This window comes from Podarcis erhardii (genome assembly GCF_964252035.2).
Source record: "Podarcis erhardii genome assembly, chromosome: 8".
NCBI classification, from domain to species: Eukaryota; Metazoa; Chordata; class Lepidosauria; order Squamata; family Lacertidae; genus Podarcis; species Podarcis erhardii.
Window position 1 is genome coordinate 41,882,282 of NC_138499.1, and position 26,169 is coordinate 41,908,450.

The window sequence follows — 26,169 nt, forward strand, 5'->3', positions numbered from 1 at the left end:
ACAGTGATGCATTCTTCTTGGACAGTTAAATCTACCCCAGTTGAACGTTTTGATAATGATGAGAGCTAGTATATCTAACATCAGGTTGGATTTTAGTTTCCATGTTTGTTCTGGTAAGGTACATATCATCCCTTACCACAATGATCCCTTACCTTCCTACAAATGTTTTCCCTAACCAAAACTGAAGTAAAATCAACTCATGGTGGTTTTACATCATCAGAAAATAACACGTTATTCACCTATCAATTCTAAAATATAGACACTTTTACTCTTGCAAGATTGAATGTATTGCCCTCCGCTGTACTTGAGAGACGATTCCAAACGAAAAATGCTTATGTCCCTGTGGAAATGGCAGTACTGAATCGGTGGCACATGCCCTTCTGGCTTGCACTCTTTATAAAGACTTGAGGAATGAGATTATCACTCTTCTTTTATTGTCCATTTCTGGTCGCCCAGCCACTGCCACAGTGTCCTTTCTCTTGGCAGATCAAGATGAGCAGGTGATAGCAAAGGTTGCAAGGTTTTGATGCTGGGGCAATTAGAATAAGATCTACTATTTGACTACTGATTCAAAACCCTAAAATGTATTTTATATAATTGACTTTTTATTTCTATTCTTTGTATATCATATTGTTGTTTTATTGCTATGGCCAATGGCTGATGCAAATAAAGATTCATTCATTCATTCACATGCTATTCAATCTTATATATAAAAAAATTATTTGGAATATTTATAAACCACTAAACATTATAAAAACCATAGTGGTATACAACAATAAAACAAGTAAAAACTGAAAAAATAGTTATTTAAAAAACAATGAGATACTGCCAATTGAGTCCTGAGATGGTTACAAAAACAACAGGTTACAATTAAAGAAATGGATTTAGCATATACTGTGCTCCAAAGTGCTAGATGCCCCCAAACCATCAGTTTTGTAAACTTCATTCTGACCAACCATCAATATTGATGAGTCCCGAGGTTATTGTCTCATGGAGAGAATGTTATAATACCCACATATGCAAAATGCTTAGAGCAGTGAGCTGCATTATCACAGACTAAATGTCTGAAAGAGGCCAAACAGAGTTAGCTGTTGTTTTTAAATATATAGGCTTTGACAAGCTACTTCATTGAAATACAGTTTTTCATTGAACTTTGCAAACTATGGCTTTCTGTTTGTCTTCTTGTGTCTTTTCAGATATAAATGCTGTGGATTTGCAGGCATTTCCAGCCATTGTGGTGGAGAAAGTCATCAAAGCTCTAAAACTGAATTCTGAAGAAGCCAGGTTGAAATTTCCCAGGCTGTTGCAAATTGTAGAAAAGTACCCAACAGAGACTTTGGGCCTCATGGCACAAGAGGTGAGCCTTCCCTTCCCTGTGGGCAAACAAAAATATAAGGTTGGTTTTGATATGACATAAAATTATTCAGGGTAGTAAAAATAAGAAGGGATTGCAAAGAGCTTTGAAAGGATCTCTCCAAACTGGGTGAGTGGGCAGTAAAATGGTGCAAATGCAGTTCAGTGTAAGGAAGTGTAAAACTGCTTTAGCAGCTGAACACAAGATTTACTTTTTTTATTCCCAGTTTAGTTAAGAATTCTTGTTTATTTCTGTGTTAATGTTCTTGGAAATGTGCTGTAATGTGCTTTGGCAAAGTCAACACTTGATGCAATTTTGATATCATCCATGCACACTACCAGACGAAAGTTACAAGAGGGTAAATGCTGCATTTTATTCTGTTGGCTCAGCTGAGATGGGTAGAAGAAATGTGTATTGTTTGCTTTTCGCCACCTTCACATACATTACATGTTTTTTAAACAGATTTCCTCAGTACCCTGTTGGCAGTTCATTGGCTGGATCAGCCAGTTGATGGCGATGCTTGACAAGGAGGAAGCAATTGCCGTGCAACATGCAGTGGAAGAAATTGCCAATAACTACCCACAGGCCTTAGTGTATCCTTTCATGATCAGCAGTGAGAGCTTCTCTTTCCAGGAAACTGTCGTGGGCCATAGGAATAAGGAGTTTGTAGCAAGGTGAGGATGTTGAGCGATACATTTTTGGAAGCAAATAATCTTTATTGCTGGTAACAAGAAATTATACATTCCAAAAAGTGCATACATCAGTCACAAGTTTACAGTATAGTACATTTTAAATTGAAGTGTTGGAGGTAGGCATTGTATCTTAAGAAATATAGGCGTTTCCCTTTTCTGCACTTCCTTAGCTGTTAAAGAGTTCCAATTTTGTAACATCCTTCTCAGCAAAATTAAAAGTAACAACTGTTTATATTTTCCTCCTCTTCTGTTGGGTGGTGTCCAATGCTTGCTTTCTACTGAGAGAAAGCCTCCGACTGTGGAATGGTAGAGGGAGGCAATTTTCAGCGATGCCTCTTTTCCCCTGCAGCCCCCCACTCCCTCCAATATGTTCTGGAGAATCCCTCCATCCTATAGAGCAAATTTTGAGAGGGGTAGGTGGCAAGGCAGAGCAGGAATTGCTATAAATTGCTTCCTGCCCCTATTCCACCAGTTGGTGTATTGTCTGTCAGTAGATACCACTTGGTCACTTATTGTGAAGCTTACTTCTGGTGCTTATGCAGGAGGCACCCAGCCCCACCTAATTTGCCGAGAGAGCTGTTCTACGTTATTGCAGGAATCTGTAAATTAGATTCACATGTTTTGTTTCATGCTTGCTCAGAGGAGCATGCTTGCTTTTGCTTCTCTACTGCTTAGCAGCACGATGGAAATGGGGAGGAACCTTGCCTAGCCAATAAAAGTCTGGATCACATATCCTCACTGCCTAGGCCGGGGGTGGGTGGGGGACATTTAACCCATTTTTACCTAAATTACCAGGAAGGACGCAGGTGGCGCTGTGGTCTAAACCACTGAGCCTAGGGCTTGCCGATCGGAAGGTCCGCGGTTCGAATCCCTATGACGGGGTGAGCTCCTATTGTTTGGTCCCAGTTCCTGTCAACCGAGCAGTTCGAAAGCACGCCAAAGTGCAAGTAGAGAAATAGGTACCGCTCTGGCGGGAAGGTAAATGGCGTTTCTGTGTGCTGTTCTGGTTTCTCCAGAAGCGGCTTAGTCATTCTGGCCACATGACACAGAAAAACTGCAGACAAACATCGGCTCCCTCAGCCAGTAAAGCGAGATGAGCACCGCAACCCCAGAGTCGTTTGCGACTGGAGGGGTCCTTTTTACCTAAATACCTCAAGCACACTCACCAGTAAGTGATAAATATTCTGTTTTAGTATTGCAGTTTAAGAAAGCTTCTTTGGTGTTTTATGGAGGAATTGAGCTATATTATCTATCCACAAAGCAGAAGAGAATGCTTCTGTGGTTATATTTCCTCTTCCCTTTGTGATTTATTCTTTATAGGTTGAAGAACAAATTAGACAGAGGAGGAGTGGTGCAAGGTTTTGTCCATGCCCTCGAGCAGCTGTCCAACCCTGCAATGCTCTTCAAGGTGCAATGACTGAATTCTTCATACTCTGAGGGAATGTGTGATGTTTAAATGCATGCATGTACTTTTTGAGTGTTGAGGGCACACCTGAATAATTATCGAAGCAGCCCGGTTTCCATTAGTAGCTGCTATGTTTTAACTTTTGTCCTTTGGTTGGATGCGAGACGTGGTAAAGTGGTGTTATTCTGGATTCACAGGATTGGACTGAAGATGTTAGAAATGAGCTGGGGAAAACTAAGAAGAGTAAAAATAACATCCAGGAGTTGTATGATGGAATGTTCCAGAATCTGGGAAATTTACAGGCTCCAGGTCTCGGGTTGTACAGAAAGAAGTTCATTCAGGCATGTATTAATTATAGCACCTTTGGTTGAATGTTTTACATGTATAGCAGGAAAGTTAAAATATAATATGGAAAACCTGAATTAAATAATTGCATTTTATTATGGCCCCGAACATGCCTTGCACATCTGTATAGGCTTCAGAAATGGATGTTGTAGTTAAGTGTATTATTTACCACCACAGTCCTTGACCCTTTGTGTCATGGAACATTAGCAAGAATTAAAACAGTTCTAAAGGAGTGCAATCTGTGGTTCATAAGATCAGAATATGATTTCCAGTTCTAGCCCAAGTATAGCCACTGGTACTTTTATTTTACTACAGAGACGTAACTGGTACTACTGAGTGAAGAGGAATTGTCCTTCATCTGCATTCACTGTTGGTTTCTGCTCTCTTCACTGTGCAGCAAAGTGCTTGTCACAAGACAGGTGTTTACATTCCACAGTCAGCATACTGTTGGGTTTTCCCACGGGAAAGGGAGACTGGATGTGACGTACACTGGTTTCCTGTTTTTTTCACTGTTCTTTGCAGTTCAGTGTGTGTTTTTTTTCTCTCCATGCTTTAGAGGAGAGAGGATGCTTTTCTCTGCTCCGGCAGAGGCAAGATGTTTTTCTGTAACATACCAGCTTTGAAGTGTAAATAAAGCAATATAGAGTATGTGGCACGTACTCCTCATCCTTCCGCTGTGCACGGGACACTGCTTATCAACAACATTCACAACTTCTGTAGGTTTTCTGGGTTTATCCATAGGAACAGCTGAGGCATATGTAAGTCAGTGCTGACCAGAGCTTAGTAAGAAGTGTGGTTCTACCAATTTGAGATACTAGTAGCTGGCTGCTACGTTATAGGCATTGCATAGGAGTATGTCAAACACCTGCCTGTGATAGGGTGCAAGAGAAATTTAATAAGTTCTGTCATTTCACCAAGTAGTATTTCCTCCTCATTCAGCTATATCAAGTGATAAACTAGTTTAAGTACTTCGGCTGTTAACAAGAGTAAAAAATTATCATGTGATTAAATTTCTGCTTCAGAAATTTGGGAAGGAATTTGACGAACACTTTGGAAAAGGAGGTTCCAAGCTGCTAAATATGACACTCAGGGACTTCGACAATATTGTGAAGGATCTTTTATCAAAGATGAGTCAGAAAGAACCTGGAAATCTGAAGGAGTGCACAACTTGGATGAGTGACTTCAAACCAGAATTCTTGAGGACTGAGCTGGAAGTTCCTGGTAAGCTATGGTTTCAGTTGGTAATTGGTTGAATATTCTTCCATTGCTAAATGAAATAATGGTTATTAAATTTCATTTTCGTTTAATACGCTGCATAGTTAAGACCTACAGAGTGACTATCTATTCTTATAAGCAGATAAACTTTTATTCTTTGGCAGATACTTTCTGACCATTATGACTTCTTCTAAGCAACTTTTGCAGGATGTAACATTTATTTAGGAGTTCCGCCCAATGTATTACCAGAATCTAATAGCTCACGTTAAAATAAATATATACCGTATTTTTCGCTCTATAGGACGCACCTTGTTTTAGAGGGGGAGAACAAGAAAAAAAATTCTCCTCCTCTCTGCTCAGTGCCCCTTCAGCGAAGCAGCAGGAGAAACAGAGCCCCTTCCATTTCTCCTCCCGCTTCGCAGAAGGGGCGCTGCGCAGCGCTCTCTCTCTGCTGAAGCCAGGAGAGTCTTGCTCTCCTGGCTTCAGCAAAAGGAGCCCGAAGCCTCCGGAGCGCAGCGCGAGTTCCCGCTGCGCTCCGGAGGCTTTAGGTTCCTTTCGCTGAAGCCAGGGGAGTCTATCCCTGAAGCCTGGAGCAATGCAAAGCCTCTGAAGCATGGAGGGAGTGCTCCCTCTGCGCTTCGGAGGCTTCGTGTTGCTATCACTGAAGCCAAGGAGCCTGCATTCGCTCCATAGGACGCACACACATTTCCCCTTAATTTTTGGAGGGAAAAAAGTGTGTCCTATAGAGCGAAAAATACAGTACCAATTGCAATGAATGATTGTGGTTGGAATTTATTTTAAAACCTATAGTGGATCTAAGAGCCACAAAGTTAATATGTCTTGCTGGTGACACATCTGAAGCACAGAATATGTGGGCTCCTGTGCGAGATACTTTTGCTCCTTATTTGCCACTGTTCAGGACCAAGTGCCACCATGTATCCTTAGCAGCCACAGTCTTTTCTAAAAGAAAGGAAACTGAGCTGGGGGTTGTTCCCTGAAACCAGTCTTTGTCCTACCTCCTCTTAGTCTGACATGGTTAGCAGGGCTGATAACCAGCAAATTATTTTGAGGGCAGTTTTGCTGTCATGATCAGGATTGTTAGAATAATGTTGGAATCACACCCAGCACAAACAAGATCATGAGAAGAGTCTCTTAGCCACAGGAATTTTCTGCCAGTATAATGTTTCTACCTTACTCAGCAATTGTGGATAGGGTGGAGGGCATGCTGACCAGGACAGGAGGTCAAGGGACAGATTTTTGCTTTTTTTAATCCTTCCCTCAGTTGGAACCAGTGGGGGGGGGGAATTAACCATGCCTACCATAGCCTGGAGCCTCTTAAAGGGGCCTTGCATCCAAGACTTCCTGTAACCTGGCTCCAGAATGCCCCATTCTATAGGATACAGATGTCAAAAACACCACCAGCTTTACACCCATGGAACTCTCTGCAGCTGATTTCCCCCCCTCTCAGTGGTAAAGGGGCACTTTCCCCTCCATCCACTGGATCAGTAGGCTAGGAATGCACTGTTAATCGCATAAATGTTTGAAAGCTCAATTAAAGCATTACATTTTATTTATTCAGGTCAATATGACGGTAAAGGAAAACCATTGCCAGAATATCATGCACAAATTTCTGGATTTGATGAGAGGGTATGTTACTATATTAATGTGCATATTTTTTCATGTGTCTATTGAAAGGTAAAGGTACACTTACGGATATATTAGTAAGTGTGCATTGTGCATATAAACAGATATCACCCACATCTGGTGAAATTTTATATCTATAGTAACTTTTTTCTGCATTCTCACACTGCAGAGATGCAGATGGACTTTCTCCTATAATGTAATTTATATATTGCAATGTTTTCTCACCCTTTCTTGAGTGAAAACCTTTCCCCACCCCATTTTGTCCAAGATAAAAGTTATGGAGTCCATCCGGAAACCAAAGCGTATAATTATCAGAGGTAGCGATGAGCGGGAATATCCCTTTCTTGTCAAGGGAGGAGAGGATCTCCGGCAAGACCAGCGCATTGAGCAGCTCTTTGATGTTATGAACACCATCCTTTCAAGAGATGCTGCCTGCAGCCAAAGAAACATGAAATTAAAAACTTACCAAGTTATACCAATGACTACCAGGTAGGCGCTTCCTGACCTCCTTCACATATAGTACAGTGGTACCTCGGGTTACATACGCTTCAGGTTACAGACTCTGCTAACCCAGAAATAGTGCTTCAGGTTAAGAACTTTGCTTCAGGATGAGAACAGAAATCGTGCTCCGGCGGTGCGGCAGCAGCAGGAGGCCCCATTAGCTAAAGTGGTGCTTCAGGTTAAGAACAGTTTCAGGTTAAGTACGGACCTCTGGAAGGAATTAAGTACTTAACCCGAGGTACCACTGTATATGTGCTCCAGTCTTTGTTGCATGAATTAGGAGGAGAAATGTCTTTACAGCAGGCCCACCATATAAGGAGAACCTTGGAACATCTTTTGTAGGGTTGCTCAACACCAGTAATTGCAAACTGGCAATTTTTCGGCAAAATTTTTCTGTGTTGCTTGTTTAACTGCAAAGTTTTCTGTGTCTTCCCGTGAACGCATAATTTTAAACATGTGAGATATCCCGAAGAGCAGGCTGTGCATCTTTGCACTACCCAACCATCTTCCTTGACCGTTTCCTATGCATGGTTTGTCTGAACCTATGGTCAGAACATAGGGAAGATTTATCTGTAGAGAAACAGTAACAACCAGGTAAATCCATGCATCAGAGCAATAAAGGAAGAAGCAGCATTAGATGCCTATCATAATGTTTAGCTGGTGCTTTATACCGCTTTACAAATGGATGCATATAATTTGCTTGAGTGAAGCAGATTTCCCCCCCAAACTCTTGCTTACCTTTTTAATTCTTGTGTGAATTACATTTTAATACACTTTAAGTAGTGAAGCTAAAAACAAAAGAAAAGTGTCCACTAGTTTGCATCCTCTACATTTTTACCCCTTTATTAAATAATAATTTTCTGTGTTTGTTGTTACCTTGGCTATATTTTCTTTCAGACTAGGGCTGATTGAGTGGCTTGAGAATACCTGCACTTTAAAGGAGTTCCTTCTGAAGAACATGTCTGAACAGGAAAAAAACGATTATAACAGGTAATGAAGGTGCATAAATCTGTTTCTTGGATGTTAATGGCATTCTTTGGAGATAGCTGAAGAATTGTGACAATATCCATAGGAACAACTGGCATTAATCATCAGACGTCAAAGTACTTCCTATCTTAGATTAATAATTGGCAGCTATTTGTTTAACCTCTGACCTACATTTTCTGTCTGCTTCTTTAAACAAACAGCATGTATCACCCATGGCTTCTTCATCATTTTCTTATCAACAGATTGCTTTTTACAAGCAAAGGATTTTTTTAAATGTTAGTTTGAATTAGGAAGTGAACTTCAGTCAGAATGGAGAGTAGTATAAATGCATGTTCAGCATTGAAATCAATGGAAATGGATTATAATTCCTGTGATGGAGAATAAGGAGAATCTGGAGAGCCACAACTCTTAACTTGCCATTGTGACCAGAAACCATATCCAAAGCCTGTTCTGATCTTGGGACTAACTTGTACTCACATGAGCAAACCCTATAATGTTGAAAACAAACCAGTAAGTGTAGTGACAGGCAGTGACTTCAAAGGGGGAATTGTGGCTGTTTTATTCTTCCTCTGTCCTGCTCTTGCTACGCTGCTCCAGAACTAAACCATGGTTTGGCTTAACATTATGTGTGCACCCAGGCTTGTGGTTTGTCTTCTCCAAACAAATCATGAGCTGTCAAATCAAGAACAAGCTTTGGTTTTTACAGATCATGGTTTGTTCAGAGTGAGACAAACTACAGCTTAGCTCTAGATAGTGCAATAGCAGTAAGAATGGGAGAAGATGAAAGTTTATCTTTGTGTGAACACTAGATTCTAGAAGTGAACTTTGCCTTGGAAGCAGAACATGTTTCGCTTCCTGTTGAGTGTGTTTCATTTGTAAAATTGAGTCCCCTGCTGGTATGGGAAAGCAGTTTAAGAATGTTTTGGTTTAAGAATGGACTTCCGGAACAGATTAAGTTCATAAACCAAAGTACCACTGTGTTGAAACTAAGGAGCATAGTTAAGTTAGTTCCATTATATTTCAGTGAGTCTGCTCTGAGTACGTGAGTTAAATACCACTCAGTATTCAAAGAGAATACTGATAAACATAACAATCATGTAGAAAGTACTAATATTCAGAAACTATTTCTTAGCTAGTGAAGCAAATTATAAGTTATTCTTTACAAGTTTACACTTTTAAGGAGGTAGTTGTGGAATGAATTGAATTAACAGTGCTTTAAATGTATTGTGCCTCATTTGGAGCGTTTTTCACTGAGGAAGAACTTTCCAGTGTGTTCAATGCTGAAGAATCGGTTCATAAAGCTGTAGTAGCTGTATGTTACTTGGAAGAAGACAGAAGGAAATGACAAAGCTTGCTTAATGTGGTCACGAATGTGTTCTGCAAGTCAGGAACTTGTGTAATACTAGTGTGCCTATTGAAATAGAAATTTGCTATAAACAAACATTAAGGACAAAATATAGTAGACTCAGTACTTCCTAGGAGCTCGTTCTTCAATGATGCTTGGAAACAGCATCTCCCTAAGTTCACTTTCAGAAATGGTTTGATTCATTAATTGCTCTTTAACAGCACAGTACCCCAATGCTTGTGGTGTTCCTTTCAGGTAATATAGAAGTAAATTACTTGCTTTCCCCCCTTTTTATTCAGCTACAAGGGTCCTCGTGCTGATTATACTGACTGGCTGTCCAAGATGGCAGAGAAGAATACAAGCCCTGTTGCACGCTACACATACATGTACAAGTGAGTCTTAGAAATAATTGTTACTCATTTATCTCTCAGTGGCATGCTATCCTTCAACAGCTGTCCAAGTCAGGGGTGGGTGGCACCAGTTCCACCAATTCTAAGATGTGAGGCCCTTCATTTGCCTCCTCCACGAGAGGGTGGAGGGTGGCAACACTAGAGCAAGCCTTTTCTGCAATGGCTCCCTGCTTGTGGAATGCTCTCCCCAGGGAGGGTTGCCTGGCTCCTTTGTTACCTATCTTTAGCTACCAGGCAAAAACATTCTTCTTCTTCCCCCAGGCCCTTTGCCAACTAAACAATCCATGGCCTTTTAAACTGTGTGTGGGTGGATTATTTTGTTTTGTTTGTCACCAAGTTTTGTATTTTTGTGCTTTTATATTGTAACCCCACCCTATGTTCCTTGGATAAGGGTGGTATAGAAATTCGAAATTATGGTGATCATTAAGTTTCTTCCCTTACTAATGTGGCAGAGAGATTCTGATTGTGCTGCTGGCTACTGACTCATGTCCACAGAAAAACTGGGAGTTACAAACCCACTTCTTCCTTTAAAAAATAAATAAATCTGCAGTTATTGCATGCACATACTGGTGCCCCTTCCCCATTCCTGCATTGGCTTGAAGAAGCCAGTTCTTACAGAAAACATTTCTCAGGGCACCAACGCTAAAGGGCAATATCAAATGGTGTTGACCTGCTTGCATAACATATCGGCTTGCACAAACAGGAAATTCCTTTCTGCAGTCTCCCTCCACCCAATCTACTCTAGAGGTTGTGGAACCCACCCAAGCAGGTGGACATGCAGCTCTGCCAGGTCTGCTGCTACCATGCCGTGCCCACCATCTCTGCTTGGGAATATAAGAGAGCATATGGCCGGTCCAAAATGTTCAATTCAACCTAAGGGGGGGACGGGACAGTTGTCTCTGCTTGATTCCCATTTTCTAATTATGTGGTTATAATTGTCATTTCTTTGCTCACTTCTAGGAGAGCTGATCATAAAGAAACAGTGATGTCTTTCCATCGCCGAGAGAGCTGTGTTCCTGAAGACCTGTTAAGGTGTGTTCTTGTGTAATATGGGTTTCAAAATAGTACCGAGAATTAATGTTGCTGAATGAAGGGTTGCTTCCAGTAATCCTCATATGGCCTCCTAATTTTTCCACATGCAGGCTGCTGGCCCGCAATTCTTATTAAAAACAAAACAAAACACCAACCCTCTCTTTGGGCCCTTCAAACTTCAGCCTGTGCCACACTGATAATCATCTAGCCCCTTCTGCAGTTTCCGATTATTAGCATGTGGGTGGAACAGTGAGGAAGATGGGCAGCTCTTTGTTCTGAATTCATAATGTTTCCCCTCCTTAGAAAGAGTTGAAGGCAATCTTAATATGTATAAATATATTGCTTTTCTTAAGGAGGGCCTTTGTTAAGATGAGTACAACACCAGAGGCCTTGCTATCTCTGCGATCCCATTTCGCCAGCTCCCATGCGTTGATGTGCATCAGCCACTGGATTCTTGGTATTGGAGACAGACACTTATCCAACTTCATGATCAGCATGGAGACAGGTGGCATGGTGGGAATAGACTTTGGACATGCGTTCGGTTCTGCCACACAGGTATTCTCCTTTTCAAACTGTTTTTTTGGAATATTAAATTGAATGGAATGCTAATAGGTCAGGGGGACTGTAAAGATTCAGAATCGCTCTTGCTTCCTCTTTGGGATATTTGTTTATTTTGCTTGTTAGTCAGGTGGAGCAGGATCTTGCATGATACTGCCTGTCCCCCCACCCCACTTTTTGAACCTTGCACACTACTTAATGACACTTTCTGGTTTTCTTCAAAGTCTTTATTAGGCGTTACAGATATAGACCATCTTAAAACATCTCTTTGCAAAATTTTAAAAATATATACAAAGAAGCAGCCACAGAAGATATATAGTAATAGAACTTCTTGAGTGTCTTCCTGTTAAATCATGCCATTCATCACTCTAAGAGTTACTGTTGACAGAAACTCAGCCACCCTTGCACCTCCAGGTTAATATCAGACAGGTAGAATCTGATATTTTTATTGTGCCATGATGTTAAATATGTATTTTCCCTCTTTTTGGATAGTTTAAGTACAACCATACTGGTTGTACAGTGGACAGTAGAAAAGAATATGTTTTACATCCGCAATGTCTATCATTTCTAGGGATGTTTAAACAAAGGCTAAAGGGAAAACATTTAGTTGGGCTAACATAAATGCACTGTGTTGGGTTGGAACTACCATATTTTTCGCTCCATAGGACACACTTTTTCCCTCTTAAAAACTAAGGGGAAAAGTCTATGCATCCTATGGAGCGAATGCAGGGGGGAGGCAGGCAGGCAGTAAAAGCGGGCTTTTCCTCAAGAGGGAGAAGGGACCGCTGCTTCCCAACCTGTTCTGGGGGCTGGGGATGGGGGAAGCTCGGGCTTCCCCCGCCCCCAGGTCCGGGAGCGGAGGCAAGGCTGCCTGAAACCCCCAGAGCGCAGTGGCAGTTCGCGCTGCACTCCGAGGGTTTCAGGCAGCTATCTGCAAGCCTTCGGAGAGCAGCGGGAGTTCTCGCTGTGCTCAGAAGGCTCACGGATAGCCGCCTGAAGCCTGGAGAGTGGGAGGGGTCGGTGCACACCGATCCCTCTTGCTCTCCAGGCTTCGCTTTGCTGGAGAGGCGCTGCACAGTTTTCCCTCTCTGCACAGCGCCCCTTCAGCGAAGCGGGAGGAGAAATGGAAGGGGCTCCAAGCAGAGAGGGGAGAATATTTTTTTTCCTGTTCTCCCCCTCCTATGGTCAGGTGCGTCCTATAGAGCGAAAAATACGGTACTAGCTTTGAGATATACCGTATTTTTCACTCTATAGGGCGCACCTAGTTTTCAGAAAAGGAAATCAAGGAAAGAAATATGATCCCCCCCTCCCAGCTCTGGGAGAAGTGGGCAGGCTGCACGCAGCCTGTGCGCTTCTCACAGACCTTCTCCCTGCTATTCCCCACCCCCCACGTGACTCCTACGGGCTTTTCAACCAGGAGGAAGAAGGGACTAACGCGGCCAGTCGGTCCCTTCTCCCTCCTTGGGGAAAAGCCTGCACCTCATAGAAATGCCCGCAGAAGCCGCGCACCCTTTAAAGAGTGCACGGCTCCTGCGGGCTTTTCGACCCAGCTTGTGGGGCTGGCGCTGGGCGGAAGCGCTGCTTTCTCCCACCGCCAACCTCAAAACCAGGTCGGGGAGGAGCGCAAAGGTGTTGCGTGCCTTCCCGCCGAGCTTGTGGGGCTGGCAGTGGGGAGAAGCGCTGCTTTCCCCCACCACCAGCCTCAAAGACCAGACTCTTCTGGCTTCAGCGAAAGCAATGCAAAGCCTCCGGAGCGCAGGCTTCGGAGGCTTAGCGTTGCTATAGCTGAAGCCAAGGAGCCTGCATTCGCTCCATAGGATGCACACACATTTCCCCTTAATTTTTGGAGGGGAAAGTGTGTCCTATAGAGCGAAAAATACAGTAAGTGATCCTGTTATTGGTTGTATTTAACCCATAGAACTTGGGGGAGCAGATTTTCTTTGCAGCTGACTCAGTGTTTTGTTTTTCAATATCCCTTAATCTAATTTAGATATTTTAAATATATAGTTCACTAGAATTATACATTAATTTCAAGTTTGTTGATCTCAATACAGAATTAATATTATGTTAACATCTGCCAAATAAAACTCAATATCAAAGGTTACCTCTCCTCAGATATCCCTAACACGAAAGATGTAAAACAAGGTTGTGTTCCTGCCCCTTTCCTCTTATTTTTATCAGATCTTCCATAGCACATCCAAAAAACAGAATCACATGCCCCCCCCCAAATTAACCAAAACCCAGTCCCACTTTTACTGTATGTGGATGAAGTGACCTTATTATCACTGATGAGGATAGGTTTGAATTGTCTTTTTCTTCAGTGTAATATTTTAAAAGTATGCATACTCACCTGGAACATTCAGGGAATAGTCTAGCCATTTTTAAGCAAGAGCTTGTTGTCATAGCAGAAGTCTGGAAAAATCAAAACATGGTATTCAACTAAGTTTTATTCAAGGAAGACCCACTGAAGTTAATAGCCCTAACTCCCCTCCCCCCATGTTGAGGCATGACAATCTTTTTAAAACAAAAAACAAACAAAACCACCTCTATCACTATAATACAGTATTAGTAAAACCAAGATGGTGAGGATCTGGGTCTCCAATTCATGGTGGCTACAGAATGGATCACCTTAAATTGTTGAGTAAAAAGGCAGAAAGGAGAGCAAGATTTACATGGGCCAAAAACAGAGATGGCAAGCTGAAAGCTGCTGTAAGCTGCCTGAAGAAAAGGCAAGATAAACATATGCTGGTTTCATTAAAAGCAATTTCGCTTAAATATTATACTGAATTCTCCCTCTTCATAAATGACCTGTATGAAAGAATTATGAATCTTGGTGTATGAAGGAAAAGAGCAATTGTTAGTGGTTGAAAAATTCATAAATAATACATAAACTTTTAATTTTTCTTGTATGCAGTTTCTGCCAGTTCCAGAGTTGATGCCTTTCCGTTTGACTCGCCAGTTCATTAATTTGATGTTGCCCATGAAGGAATCGGGTCTTCTTTACAATGTGATGGTGCATTCCTTAAGAGCCTACCGTGCAGATCAAGATTTTCTCATTAATACTATGGATGTGTTTGTGAAGGAGCCTTCCTTAGATTGGAAAGTAGGTTCTTTTTTTCATCCTTGTTTGTCTAAACAAAGTGAAGAGGAATGGTTATGTGACTGCTGTAAAGTAGGGGGTAGCCGTTGTCGTGACCACCAGACATAGTTGGACTACCACTCCCATCATTCTTGGCTACAGGCCATGCTAGCTGGGGCTGATGGGAACTAGAGTCCGGCAACATTGGCTACCTCTGCTGTAAGGAAAAGAGTGATTTGTAAAACTTCCTATTTGGTACACAGTGATATAGTTGCAGTTTCCCAATGTTAGGTTGCATTGTTGTGTTTGTGGCAGGGAAGGCTTGCCACAAACAGTGCATATGCCAGGAGGATTGAGATGGGAAAGAGGAAAGAAAACCATTCATGAGAGCAGGGATTTAGGGAGGGAGGAGTCGGATAATGGAGGGAGGAAGAAAGAAAGATCTGGCTTAGAAGAGGTAGGGGATGGTTTGAGAAGTGAGTTGTTGATCAACAGAGACAGAATGTAACGAAGAATGCCCCACAGTCTATTGCTTTGAGGTAGGTCAGGGGGACAATTACCGTATTTTTTGCTCTATAGTTTGGCGGGGAGGAAACAAGAAAAAATAAAATTCTGAATCCCAGAAGCCATAACATCAAGAGGGATCTGGCTTCTGCGATAGCCTCTTGCTGTTCTGGCTTCTGGGAGAGCCGCTGGGGTAGCTGGTCTAGCATTGCGTGAATCCTCCGCAGGGCACGGGGAGCCTTCATCCCCGTGCCCTGCGGAGGCTTCTGGGACAGCCCGCGAAGCTTCCGGAGGGCAGCGGGATGAAGGCACCCCGCTGCCCTGTGGAGGCTTTGCGCAGCTAACCCTGAAGCCTTTGGAATGCAGCACAAGGTCCCGCTGCGCTCCAAAGGCTTCAGGTGGCTATCCCTGAAGCCTGGAGAGCGAGAGGGGGTCGGTGCTCCAGGCTTCAGCAAAAGCAACGCATAGCCTCCGTAGCGCTTTGGAGGCTTTGCGTTGCTTTCGCTGAAGCCAAGGAGCCTGCATTGCTCCACAGGATGCCCACACATTTCCCCTTAATTTTTGGAGGTGAAAAAGTGCATCCTATAGAGCGAAAAATATGGTACATGCTTAAGTATTTAGCCAAAACGTTGGATGAAAATTCATGTTTTTAAAGGATTCGTTACACAAAGTAGTTTGTAGCACATTAGTCATTTTTAGAAAACACTTCATTCAAGAGTGTGCAGCCTTCCAATACCACCTTAGTACAGCCGGAACTCATGAAGTTAGTTCTCATTCCATGCCAGCCTGATAAAGTAAGAAATCCAGGCACTCACCCACAGTTCCTTTTGACAGCAGCAGCATCTTTACCATAATCTGGAACAAAGCTAACATGGGAAGGAGCCACCCCATAAGGACTACTCCCATACATCCATGACCTACTATAGCAGCATGGCAAGGGCACACACTGCAGGGTTCCCACTGTGAACAATCAAAAGGCCTTCAGAAGGGAGGAATTGCATGACAGTCCTTTGAAGGAGCTTATAACAAAATTTTAAAATAAGATCGACTACTATAGTTATCTTTACATCATTACTCTTCTAGTCAGTTATTAGAAAAGTGTGCACTTTCTGTATTGAAAATCTAAGCAATACTAAAGAACCATAAAGCCATTTTCCTATCATTTTTACCATATTCACGCCCCCTCAAATATCTAAATATCAGGCATGTCTGTCATGCCTTGTACTTAATATCATGCCTTATGCTGTGATGTATACTGTGAAGACTGTAGTATTGTTTTTCATGATTGGCCATGTGCCATTTCTTTCCAGAATTTTGAATTGAAGCAGCTGAAAAAAGGAGGCACATGGACTAAGGAAATAAACACAGAGGAGATTAATTGGTACCCCATTCAAAAAGTAAATTTTGCAAGAAGAAAATTAGCAGGTGCTAATCCAGCAGTGATTACCAGGTATATGTTTCTCTCAAGCGCTTTCAATTTGTTCAGCGTGTCAATTTGCTTTCCTAAATGAGGCTGTGTGCAAGCACAGAACTCATAAAGTGTGTGATTGAATAGAAACAAAAATGAATAATTGCTGGGGACCTGCAGTAATTATCTAGGTAAATTTGGAAGTTGAGCACCTTGGTGCATTTGCAGAAAGGAAGCCCACATTTTAAAAATTAAAAAATAAAGCATACTTAGCAAGCAGGGTCAATGCTGCAGCCCCATTGTCTGAAGGCAGGGCTGCCGGAAGCCAGGCTTTTTTAAAAACAACAACAGATAAACCAGAAGTTGAACAATAAATACTGAGTAAGGGAAAAGCTGACCTGTGCATACAGCTCTTGAGCTAAAGAGAGAGAGAAAAATACCATATTGGCCCAAATATAAGCCACACCTTTAAAATTTAAGGGAGGGGGAGACAATACCCAAATATTGTGGTAACTCTGGTTATGAACTTAATTCGTTCTGGAGGTCCATTCTTAACCTGAAACCGTTCTTAAACCACACTTTAACTTTTCACTGTCAGAATTTGGGGGACATGTGAGGCTTATATTCAGGCCAATACGGTATTGCATCTGAATAGGGAAACTTGGGTACACTGCTTGATTTTAATATCAGTGATTTTATATTTTTTAAAGTGATGAATTACGGCTGGGCCATGAGAAATCAGCTGCCTACAGGGATTATGTTTCTGTGGCACGAGGAAGTAAAGAATATAACATACGAGCCAGAGAACCAGAGGATGGACTTTCAGAAGAAACACAGGTGAAGTGCCTTATAGACCAAGCCAGAGATCCAAATGTCCTTGGCAGAGTTTGGGAAGGATGGGAGCCCTGGATGTGAAAAACTGAATCCTCGTCAGTGCCTGTCTGCTTAGATTACCAGAATATTTCAGTTTATCTTGGAAGTGAAGACTGATCTAACTGTGTACTAGTAACAAAGAAGATGGTATTTAATGCACATGAGTCGAAGTTGTGACGTAGCAGAAGAATTTCAATGATATATGCTGACAATTTGTTAATGTCACATTGTTTGAGGTATTAAATTAGGGAAACTTAAATCATTATGTTTACAGCTCAGTAATTACACATTAAATTGCTGTTTCTAATGAAGGAAAATAAAAGAACAAACACTGCCTCCCCAAAACTTAGGAAAAGCCAAAAGAAAAATTAAACTTGTGACTTTGCTATAGACAGAAGAGGAATCACAATCTTACATTCTCTAGTGATTTGCTATTGATGTAAGTAGGCGACTTGCACAATTATTTGTGTTAATTAGTGCAACTTTGTCTGCACCAGATGTGTGGTTCTATAACAGCTAACCTTAAGCTGACATTTGAATATGTGATACCCCAAATAAGCACCAGTAGTCCTTAGGCAATAAAGAACTATCAACAAATTCGGTATCTCATGAAGATGTTTTCTTTCTGTTGCCAACTTGGCTGTAATTCTAATAATGAAACAGGCAAAGTTACAACTTCTATTGCTCCCAAACTTGGAGAGGGGCAAACTCTGCTTTTGGAAGATTAGGGAATATTTGATACTGAGGCATGTTGGTAAAATGTTACTAAACTAAGTCTTCTGTTTACTCTCTCATGACTTCTGTGCATTGTGAAGCACAGCAAAAAAACATTTCTCTCTTAAAAGATATACATTTACTTGGTTTTGCACTGAGGTTTACTTCAATAGTTCATTAGCAAAGGAAAAGCAAGGTGAAAACCTTGGAACAAATATTCTGTGATTAGTGCAATATTTTGAATGAATGGGCATTATTTGACAAACCTATTTAAATTACCTTCATTTCAGAAAATGTTACGATGCAGCTAATACTTCTGTAGCTTCATTTTGTATTTTAAAAACATAAGAATGCAAAAATAGTTTAGAATACATTAATTAGATATGTCCTAAAGCCACTTTTTAAAAAAAGTCTCTCCACTTACAGAGAAATCTCCACAATAATAGAACGGTTCACCTTTTATATATTTGTTATCAATAAAAGTGTCAAGATTGGAAAGTGATGTGAAAGTGTTTTCAATATGACTTCAAACAAGTGTGCTTGCATGTCTGTGTCATTATGTGCATTTCAGAGTCTGAGCAAGACACCTTTTTGCACAGGCCTTTAGGAGTAGAAGATGGAATCAGCACATCTGTCTGATTTAATCGTTATGGTTTTATTGTACTATACCAGGGGCATCCAACTCCCAAGAGATTGCGATCTACTCACGGAATAAAAAACTGGCAGTGACCTACCCCTTTTTGTTGGGCTTTTTTTAGGGAGGAAAGTCCCATTTTGGAGTAGTTCAGGTAAAAGTTCTTGAGCTTTTTTTAGGGGACCAGAACGACCTATTGGACAACCCTGTACTATATGATATACTGGGATTGCATGGTTAAGGGTGGACTAAAAATTCTTATAAAGTAAAATAAATGCATTATTGCAAATACAATTTGATAACACACAGGTATGTGATAAGATGCAACCACTCACAAATCAGATATCTGCCTCAGATATCCTTTTGTTCATTCCCTCATCTTACAGAGCACTTTACCCTCCAAGCTTACAGGTCAAAGTTCCAAGTTTATAATTTAACCAAGTCCTTAATTGATAGTCATGTATGCATAGCAGCGTTTTCAATCAGGCAGTCTGGTGGAAATGACATAGCCAGCAATAATTAAGATTTCAAAGGTGGAAGATCTGGTTGTCAAAAGGTTTAAATGTCCAAGGCTACAGTTTAGTTCCCCCACCCTTTGCCTCCCCTGCTCAGTATTACTAGGTTGCTCCCGGTTCCAGCCTCCCCAGCACTGCCTATCATGCTATATACATATTTCAAACTCATTCTTTTGAGTGCTAGTGGTTATGCAACCAAAACAGCACCATCCACACACAAGGGCCAAATCTGCAAGGTTAGGGGAAATCTAGTCAAGGCCCCACCCCCGCTTTATGGTGAAATAAGAGACATGGACACAAGTATTTTAGGTTAATGAGCTAAAAAAGGCCTCTGCAGGAAGTCACACAAGGGTTAACAATCTGTAGGGGGAGCTTGCTGGTGCAAATAAACTGGAAGCTTTCTCCTAGGAGTCACCCCACCACCTGGGCATCGGACAGGAACCACACAGCCAGATTCCTTTAATGGAATACCCTTCAAGGGGAGGGGTAGGTGATGGCCACAACCTCCCCTCCAACACACAACACACTTTCCAATGCCTAACCACCAAACCTAACGAGGTATGTGAAAAACCAAGTGGCTTTAGCCAATCTGCCAAGTGGAAAAAATTCCTACCAGGACCCTTCAACAGGCGACGAACCGAGGTCCATAGCAAGGTCAGGTGTTGAATGCATGACATTAGAGGGAGGGCGGTCGGGAGATCCGTGCGTGCAGGATCCAAACAGGTGGAGCTCGGGGTAGCTTTAAATGCAGCAAAACCATGCTGAAATGTTAGTCACTAGGACCATGGCTCAGGCTACCTTAATGGGCCCTTTCTGTCAATGTTTCTGCCTCCATGGCCAAGCAATGGTTCTGACTATTTGCAAACTCTCCTCAAAAAGGGAACAGTGGAAGTATGTCCACACAAGGCAGCATATGAGAATAAAAGACCCAGTGCAAATTGGCAGTTTATTCTGTTAGAATTTAATCCATTTTAATTATTATTGTCTTGCATTGTTACTTCATATAGTTGGTCAGTTCTTTGAAGACAGCAAAAAATAACATTTGCTGCTTGTCAAGCCAGTATTAATCACACTCCTTTCTAACAGGACAATGCATTTTCCAGGCAGAGCAAATGATTAAAGTTTAACTACCTACCTAGCTAAACATTCTCTGCTGCTAACATACACTCCACTATTTAATCCCTACTGCTATGGAAAGTGACAAACCGTTGGGGCCTTTCCAGTGAGGATACTGGATACTCTTTAGTGCTCACAAAGACAGTCAGACCAAAGCTTTGGTATTAAGTGGCTGCAGCAACATTAGCAGAAACACATGAAGTTCCAATAACAACCAAAATGAAACTAATACTCATAATGAGATAGTAGATTGATAGGGTGGGGGAACATTTTCATGACCAGCAATGGATATGTTACTCTTAAAGTAAAGGTAAAGGTACCCTTGCCCGTACGGGCCAGTCGTGTCCGACTCTAGGGTTGTGCGCCCATCTCACTTAAGAGGCCGGGGGCCAGCGCTGTCCGGAGACACTTCCGGGTCATGGGGCCAGCGTGAAGAAGCTGCAGCACCAGCGCAGCACACGGAAACGCCATTTAGCTTCCCGCTATAAAGCGGTACTATCTACTTGCACTGAAGGGTGCTTTCGAACTGCTAGGTGGGCAGGAGCTGGGACCGAAAGACGGGAACTCACCCCGCCGCGGGGATTCGAACCGCCAACCATACGATCGGCAAGTCCTAGGCACTGAGGTTTTACCCACAGCGCCACCAGCGTCCCTTATGTTGCTCTTACATACTGATTATTAGGCCCTCCACAATCCTAAGCCAGTGAGCCATGAGAGTTGTACAAAGCTGATGATCAGTTTGATGTTTCCAAACTCAGCCCTACCTTGTCTTTCCTCTGCACTCCCCCCCAAACTGTGGCTATGGTAGCTACTGTAGCACCTGCAGATTTCTGAGCTGACAAGGGAATTTTCAACTACACAAGCATCCCCCACCCCCAACATCAAGGGAGTAGAAATAAAAGGCAAAACCTATAAACCAGGGCTCTTCGCAGACAACCTAATGGTCACAACACCAGACCCCATAAACAGCCACCTTGACCAAAGAACTCAACACATTCACAATGGTGTCGGGCCTACAGGTGAACTTTACAAAATCTGATGCCATGTGTTTCAACACCATGATCCCTCATATCCAAAAAGAATTCACTGACACCACACAAAAAAACACAACCTTGCTGCACCAAATCCAGATAGTTAAGGTTCTTGGTTATTTGTACCCCTAACTGTACCTCCACAACTACAACCCCATATGGGGGGAAATTAACAAAGACTTGAAGAAATGGAATAAAGCCAACTTCACCCTCTCAGAATACCCATGATCAAATTTTATAACGCAACCAAAAGTAACCTACCTACTCCAAACACTCCCAATGTAAATTTTCCCAAACCAACTCCGTAAATGGCAGGAAACAGCTACATTCATTGATCTCACACAACAAGCCATGAATAATACCCAAATACCTGAATCTCCTCTCCTCAGCAGGAGGAAGAATTCCCAACATAGAACTGTATTACATCGCCAACCCAGTGTGCCACACAATCCCATACAACCTAGTAGACGAAACAAAACAATAGGTGCATATGGATACAATTCCCACAGTGTACCCATTCCTCCCACAAACTAAGGAAAATTCCCACAACACTAAACAGGTTCACACAGGAAAGAAAAAGTAGGAAAACTACTCCAACCCCATCCCCATGAATCCCCCTGGCTCACCACCCAATATTCTACCATGCAGCCCAAAGCTTCCAAATAAAAACATGGCACACCAAAGGCCTACACTGCATAACAAGACATCTACAAAAATCACAAACCAACACAGGAAATACTAAACAAACTAGGAGACTATTGTAGTCTTGTGCTGAGCAACAATGAGCAGAGCTCAGGGGAGTGGGAGGCCGGCCAACCAGAAGAGTCTCTGAGGTGTACTTGCCTGGAGGCAGAGTCGGTAGCCAAAGTCAGGTCCAGTCCTGGGGTCAGGCAAACAGCAATCCATGTGGTCAGGCGGTCCAGGGGCTTAGGGAATCAGATGCTCAAGGGTCAAGACAAGCAGGAAGCAACAAGGTAGGGCCAGAAACTACAAGCATAGTTACCAGCACCTGACTGCTGCTGGAAGCTCTGCTTAAGAAGGCTGAAGCCAGCTGGTTCTCATCAGCTTTCTCCTCTGAGTCCTTGATGGCTGATCAGTTGCAGGTGGAATCATTCCCCCTTCGGGCTGCTGTTCAGCAGGCAAAGCTGACTCCTGGCCCATGATAGAGACACTCAAATATCCTGGCTGACTCACAACCAACTACACACCTGCTTAAATAATCCAGCAATAAAAGCAGCTGCCACTAGGCCTGACTGCCTTTGAAAAACTCCTCCTAATAACTGAGGAACACAGCAGGGGGATGGTATTCACAGTATACAAAATAGTAGTCCATGACCCCTCACAATAAAGACCAATGAGAGAATGAGATAGGATATGAAATAAGCCCTACCCAATGGTCTAAACCAGTGGTTTTCAACCAGTGTGCCGTGGCACCCTCAGGTGCCTTGAATGATGGTCAGGCCTCTAAGCAACATATTTAAATTAACACTGGGACAAACAAAAGAGGATGCCTTCACCCTGGTGTGGCTTCCCTTCAAGACAACAACCTAAACTCCCCAACAGCAAATGAATTGATATGGCTAACCTGACCCAACGACCCACCCCCCATGCACGCAACCAAAACTTGCAACAATCAATGAAATGCAGCCAACCAGGCCCTGGGATCTCCTTTATCTCACACCAACAAAAACAAATAAATGAATAAACTAACCAACCACATGACGCTGACACAAATCTCCACACATAAACCATCATTACCCCACTTATTTCTCTCACGTCTCACTCCTACTCACCTCCCCTGCACTTCACAATGATAGCAGTGGCTTACAGCAAATGTAACTGACCTGTAGAAAGGACTTTATGAACTGAAAACAGAGACATATGTACCTTTGTTATCCATTAAAATCTCTCAATAATAATAATAAAAATTTAAACCCTATACAAGCACCTCACCTTACAGCAGCCTTCTGCACATGTGGCAGAAAGCATCCACATCCAGAAACCTATTTCCTATACATAGTTCAGCCTCTGCTGGATAAGGGCCAATGAATTTTGTTTTTCCTCTGCAGATTTCACTGGTTGTGCTGCCCTAGTCCCACTATTATTAGTATGTTATAAATTTTTAATTATTTTTTAAAAAAACAGAACAAATATATAAATGTAGTTTTCTGATGTAACTGAAAGCCTAGGAGGAACATGGAAAGCTGCCTTATACCAAGTCAGACTGTTCATCCATGGTGCCCAGTATGGGCTAGACAGTACTGCCTAGCAGCCATTCCCAGCTCAGACTGGAGATGCCAGGGATTGAACCTATAACCTTTTGAATGCAAAGCATGTGCTCTTATCTACAACCCTTTGCTGACCCAGTGAATGAGAACCTATCTACATTTTAAACTCACATTTCGTGAATGACAATGACATGGTACAGTATTAAGAAAACTGGGACTTGTACCTTAGTGAGGGTGCTGAGACACATCTGCCGGAGAGTCCCAACCTGTCTCATAAAACTGCAATTCTCAGTATCCCTCAAGGAGAGGGACAGATTGGAAATCTGATTGGAGAAATCTGATTGGACAGATTTCAGCAAAATACCAAGCACCTTCTACGTCACACTGGCAGTTGAATGCACATCTCTCCTGAATGCCACCAAATTATTTCCCTATGGATCATACCCTTAAGCAGAAGGAGAAGTGGAGAACCTGTGCGGTTTTTCTAGGAGCTAAACAGGAGGCTGAGCTCTGTGGATGCCCAAGTGCAAGATGCCAAACCAAGGATTTTATTCATCAGTGGTTACCTGCTAGGTAGGTGCCTGGATTTTTTTAATCCTTGCCCTTAACTGAGACATTTTACCAGTTGCCACTAGGCTCATTTTTTCTTGTTGTTGTTGTTTACCCATATTCATAAATAAATTGTTAGTTGCACTGTTAGTATACTAGGTTGTCATTAAGTGTCCCAAGGCAAGCTGTGAGACTTGCAGTGCAACTTTAGAGTTTTGTTGCTGAACATTTTCATTTGTTTGCAATAGCTGTCAACTTGCTCAAAAAAAATACATACAAGGCAAAAGTGCTGTGAAGGTTGCATTTTTCAATAATCCAACTGTGGTTAGCTAAATATGCTTTGTTGTTGTGATTCTCTAAATTATTTGTGTTACTTTACCTGAAAATACTTCCTACTTAAACTTCAGTCTGTGCTATTTCTGGCCTTAAATGTTTCCTCCTTGGAGGAATAATTGTGGAAAAGCTTACTGAATGTTTTTACAGATATTCCTCCCTTTATAATGTTCATTTTCAGCATGAAATTTATGAATTCTTTGTTCTCTACTTCATACATGCCTATTTTTAATGGTCATATGGAAACAGAATCACCTGTTGTTACTCTGCAATTTGCACATATTTTTATCATCCAGAATATTACTACTGTACAGTATTATTGCGATATTCAGCCACAAGGGGGCAATGCTTTGTCGGTTATACTAAGGAGATAAATCAGCGGGTATTTTCTGTGGCAAGTAAACATAAGAGCAGCTACAGAGGCGGAAAACTGGCATGGCAAAGCAAAAGAGAACTATTACTTTGTGTCCAATTACTTTGTGTTTTTAAAAGATGGACCTGTTTTACGTCAAGGGCTGACGAGGAGGCCAGTCCATATTTTGGTCATTTTTTCTAGCAATGAAATGGGCGCAGAATGTCACTCGGTCTATAGCAAGGGAAGTTAACTTTTAAAAAATTCCGATGGACTCAGATATCCAGCTTTAAGGGCAACGTGGGTAAACACAAGATAAGCTGACTTTCGGGATGTTTTCAAGGCACGTCCTGCTACTCAAATCAGCGTACCCCCGACCCTTCTGACGTTACAGTAAATGTGCCTCTAGCCTGCCTTGCTAAACTAACATCCAAAGCCTGGGTTCCAATGCCACTTCTGGGTTCAACTAGCCTTCAGCGAGTCGCAACGATCTACGACGGTTCCAGGAACGGAGGCAAAGTCAGGCGAAGTCGCCAGCGGGAATAGCTGCAACCACATGTGGCTGCCAGAAGCACAACCCCAGGGCTCCCCTTCTCTCAAACGCCGCCGTCGGTTCTCTTGACGTCTCACTGACATCAGTAGCTGCGCTGCCTAACCCAACAGCCAAGCGGGGAGGCGAGCGGTTGTTAGGAACAGATCCATTCCTACAAATCCGGACGCAAGCACAGAAAAGAAAACACAAGTGGGGGGACACCCCTGGAAATAAGCTAGGAAGGCTCCTGCGCCATCCCAATGCCCCCCCCCCCGCTGCACATTATTGGAAATCCCACCACGGCTCCCAGCGGAATGTGCTGCCCCGGGTAGCTGGGGGGGGGGGCTAAGCTTCGTGCGCCCCAGGTGCCCCTGCTCCAACTGCCCTGGCTACACCTGGCAGGACGGTGTGTCGCCCCACTTTTTCCTGCGCGGAGGGCTTGAGGAATTTGACCTGGGGAGGGAATCCGCTTCAAAGCCCCTGGGCTGGAGAGACGGCACTCTCGCTGCTCGAGGCTCCCCAGACGCGGCAAGACACCAACCCGGGTGGGTTCGGCTTTTCCTCCCTCCAGGGGGCGCCCTCGATGTACGGCAGTGGGGGGGGGGAGAGTGGGCGGGAGGAGGAAACGGCAGTCCCCGGTCGCTGCCCTCCGGATCAAAGGTGGCAAGGCGGGGGGGGGGGAGAGCGGGGGGGGGGTTGAAGCACTTCCCGCCCAGACCAATCCCTGACGGCTGCGGCTGCTGCCGCTCCCGCCGCCCCCTTGGCAGCGAGGCCCGAGAGCGCGCCGGCAGGGCTCTCCCCGCCCTCCCTTCC

General features: G+C 42.9%; 1 protein-coding gene and 1 long non-coding RNA gene across 5 annotated transcripts in view; one reads left to right on the forward strand and one right to left on the reverse strand.

Annotated features, from left to right (window-relative positions):
- The window catches only part of PRKDC (protein kinase, DNA-activated, catalytic subunit), an 85,654-nt gene extending 67,086 nt beyond the window's left edge, over window positions 1-18,568 (forward strand). Inside the window, exons 73-86 of the mRNA XM_081873594.1 lie at window positions 1,197-1,357; window positions 1,817-2,028; window positions 3,367-3,454; window positions 3,649-3,792; window positions 4,819-5,017; window positions 6,591-6,658; window positions 6,924-7,144; window positions 8,054-8,146; window positions 9,788-9,880; window positions 10,859-10,930; window positions 11,284-11,485; window positions 14,403-14,591; window positions 16,382-16,521; window positions 17,190-18,568. Of these exons, the coding sequence (XP_081729720.1) occupies window positions 1,197-1,357; window positions 1,817-2,028; window positions 3,367-3,454; window positions 3,649-3,792; window positions 4,819-5,017; window positions 6,591-6,658; window positions 6,924-7,144; window positions 8,054-8,146; window positions 9,788-9,880; window positions 10,859-10,930; window positions 11,284-11,485; window positions 14,403-14,591; window positions 16,382-16,521; window positions 17,190-17,394 (2,087 nt within the window). The 3' untranslated portion in view covers window positions 17,395-18,568. The remainder of the gene's footprint in view (window positions 1-1,196; window positions 1,358-1,816; window positions 2,029-3,366; window positions 3,455-3,648; window positions 3,793-4,818; window positions 5,018-6,590; window positions 6,659-6,923; window positions 7,145-8,053; window positions 8,147-9,787; window positions 9,881-10,858; window positions 10,931-11,283; window positions 11,486-14,402; window positions 14,592-16,381; window positions 16,522-17,189) is intronic.
- Window positions 1,238-25,972, reverse strand: LOC309348484. Of its 4 annotated transcripts, none has more exons than XR_014159410.1 (6): window positions 25,810-25,972; window positions 13,839-13,900; window positions 8,033-8,118; window positions 7,895-7,944; window positions 6,881-7,087; window positions 4,928-5,063 (listed from the first exon to the last, which is right to left on the reverse strand). It is a non-coding gene; the product is annotated as an uncharacterized lncRNA (long non-coding RNA). The 4 variants fall into 4 exon arrangements; XR_014159411.1 differs by having other exon boundaries at window positions 25,752-25,972; XR_014159409.1 differs by lacking the exons at window positions 4,928-5,063; window positions 25,810-25,972 and adding an exon at window positions 1,238-1,373 and having other exon boundaries at window positions 13,839-14,396.
- Between the last annotated feature and the right edge of the window lie 197 nt (window positions 25,973-26,169).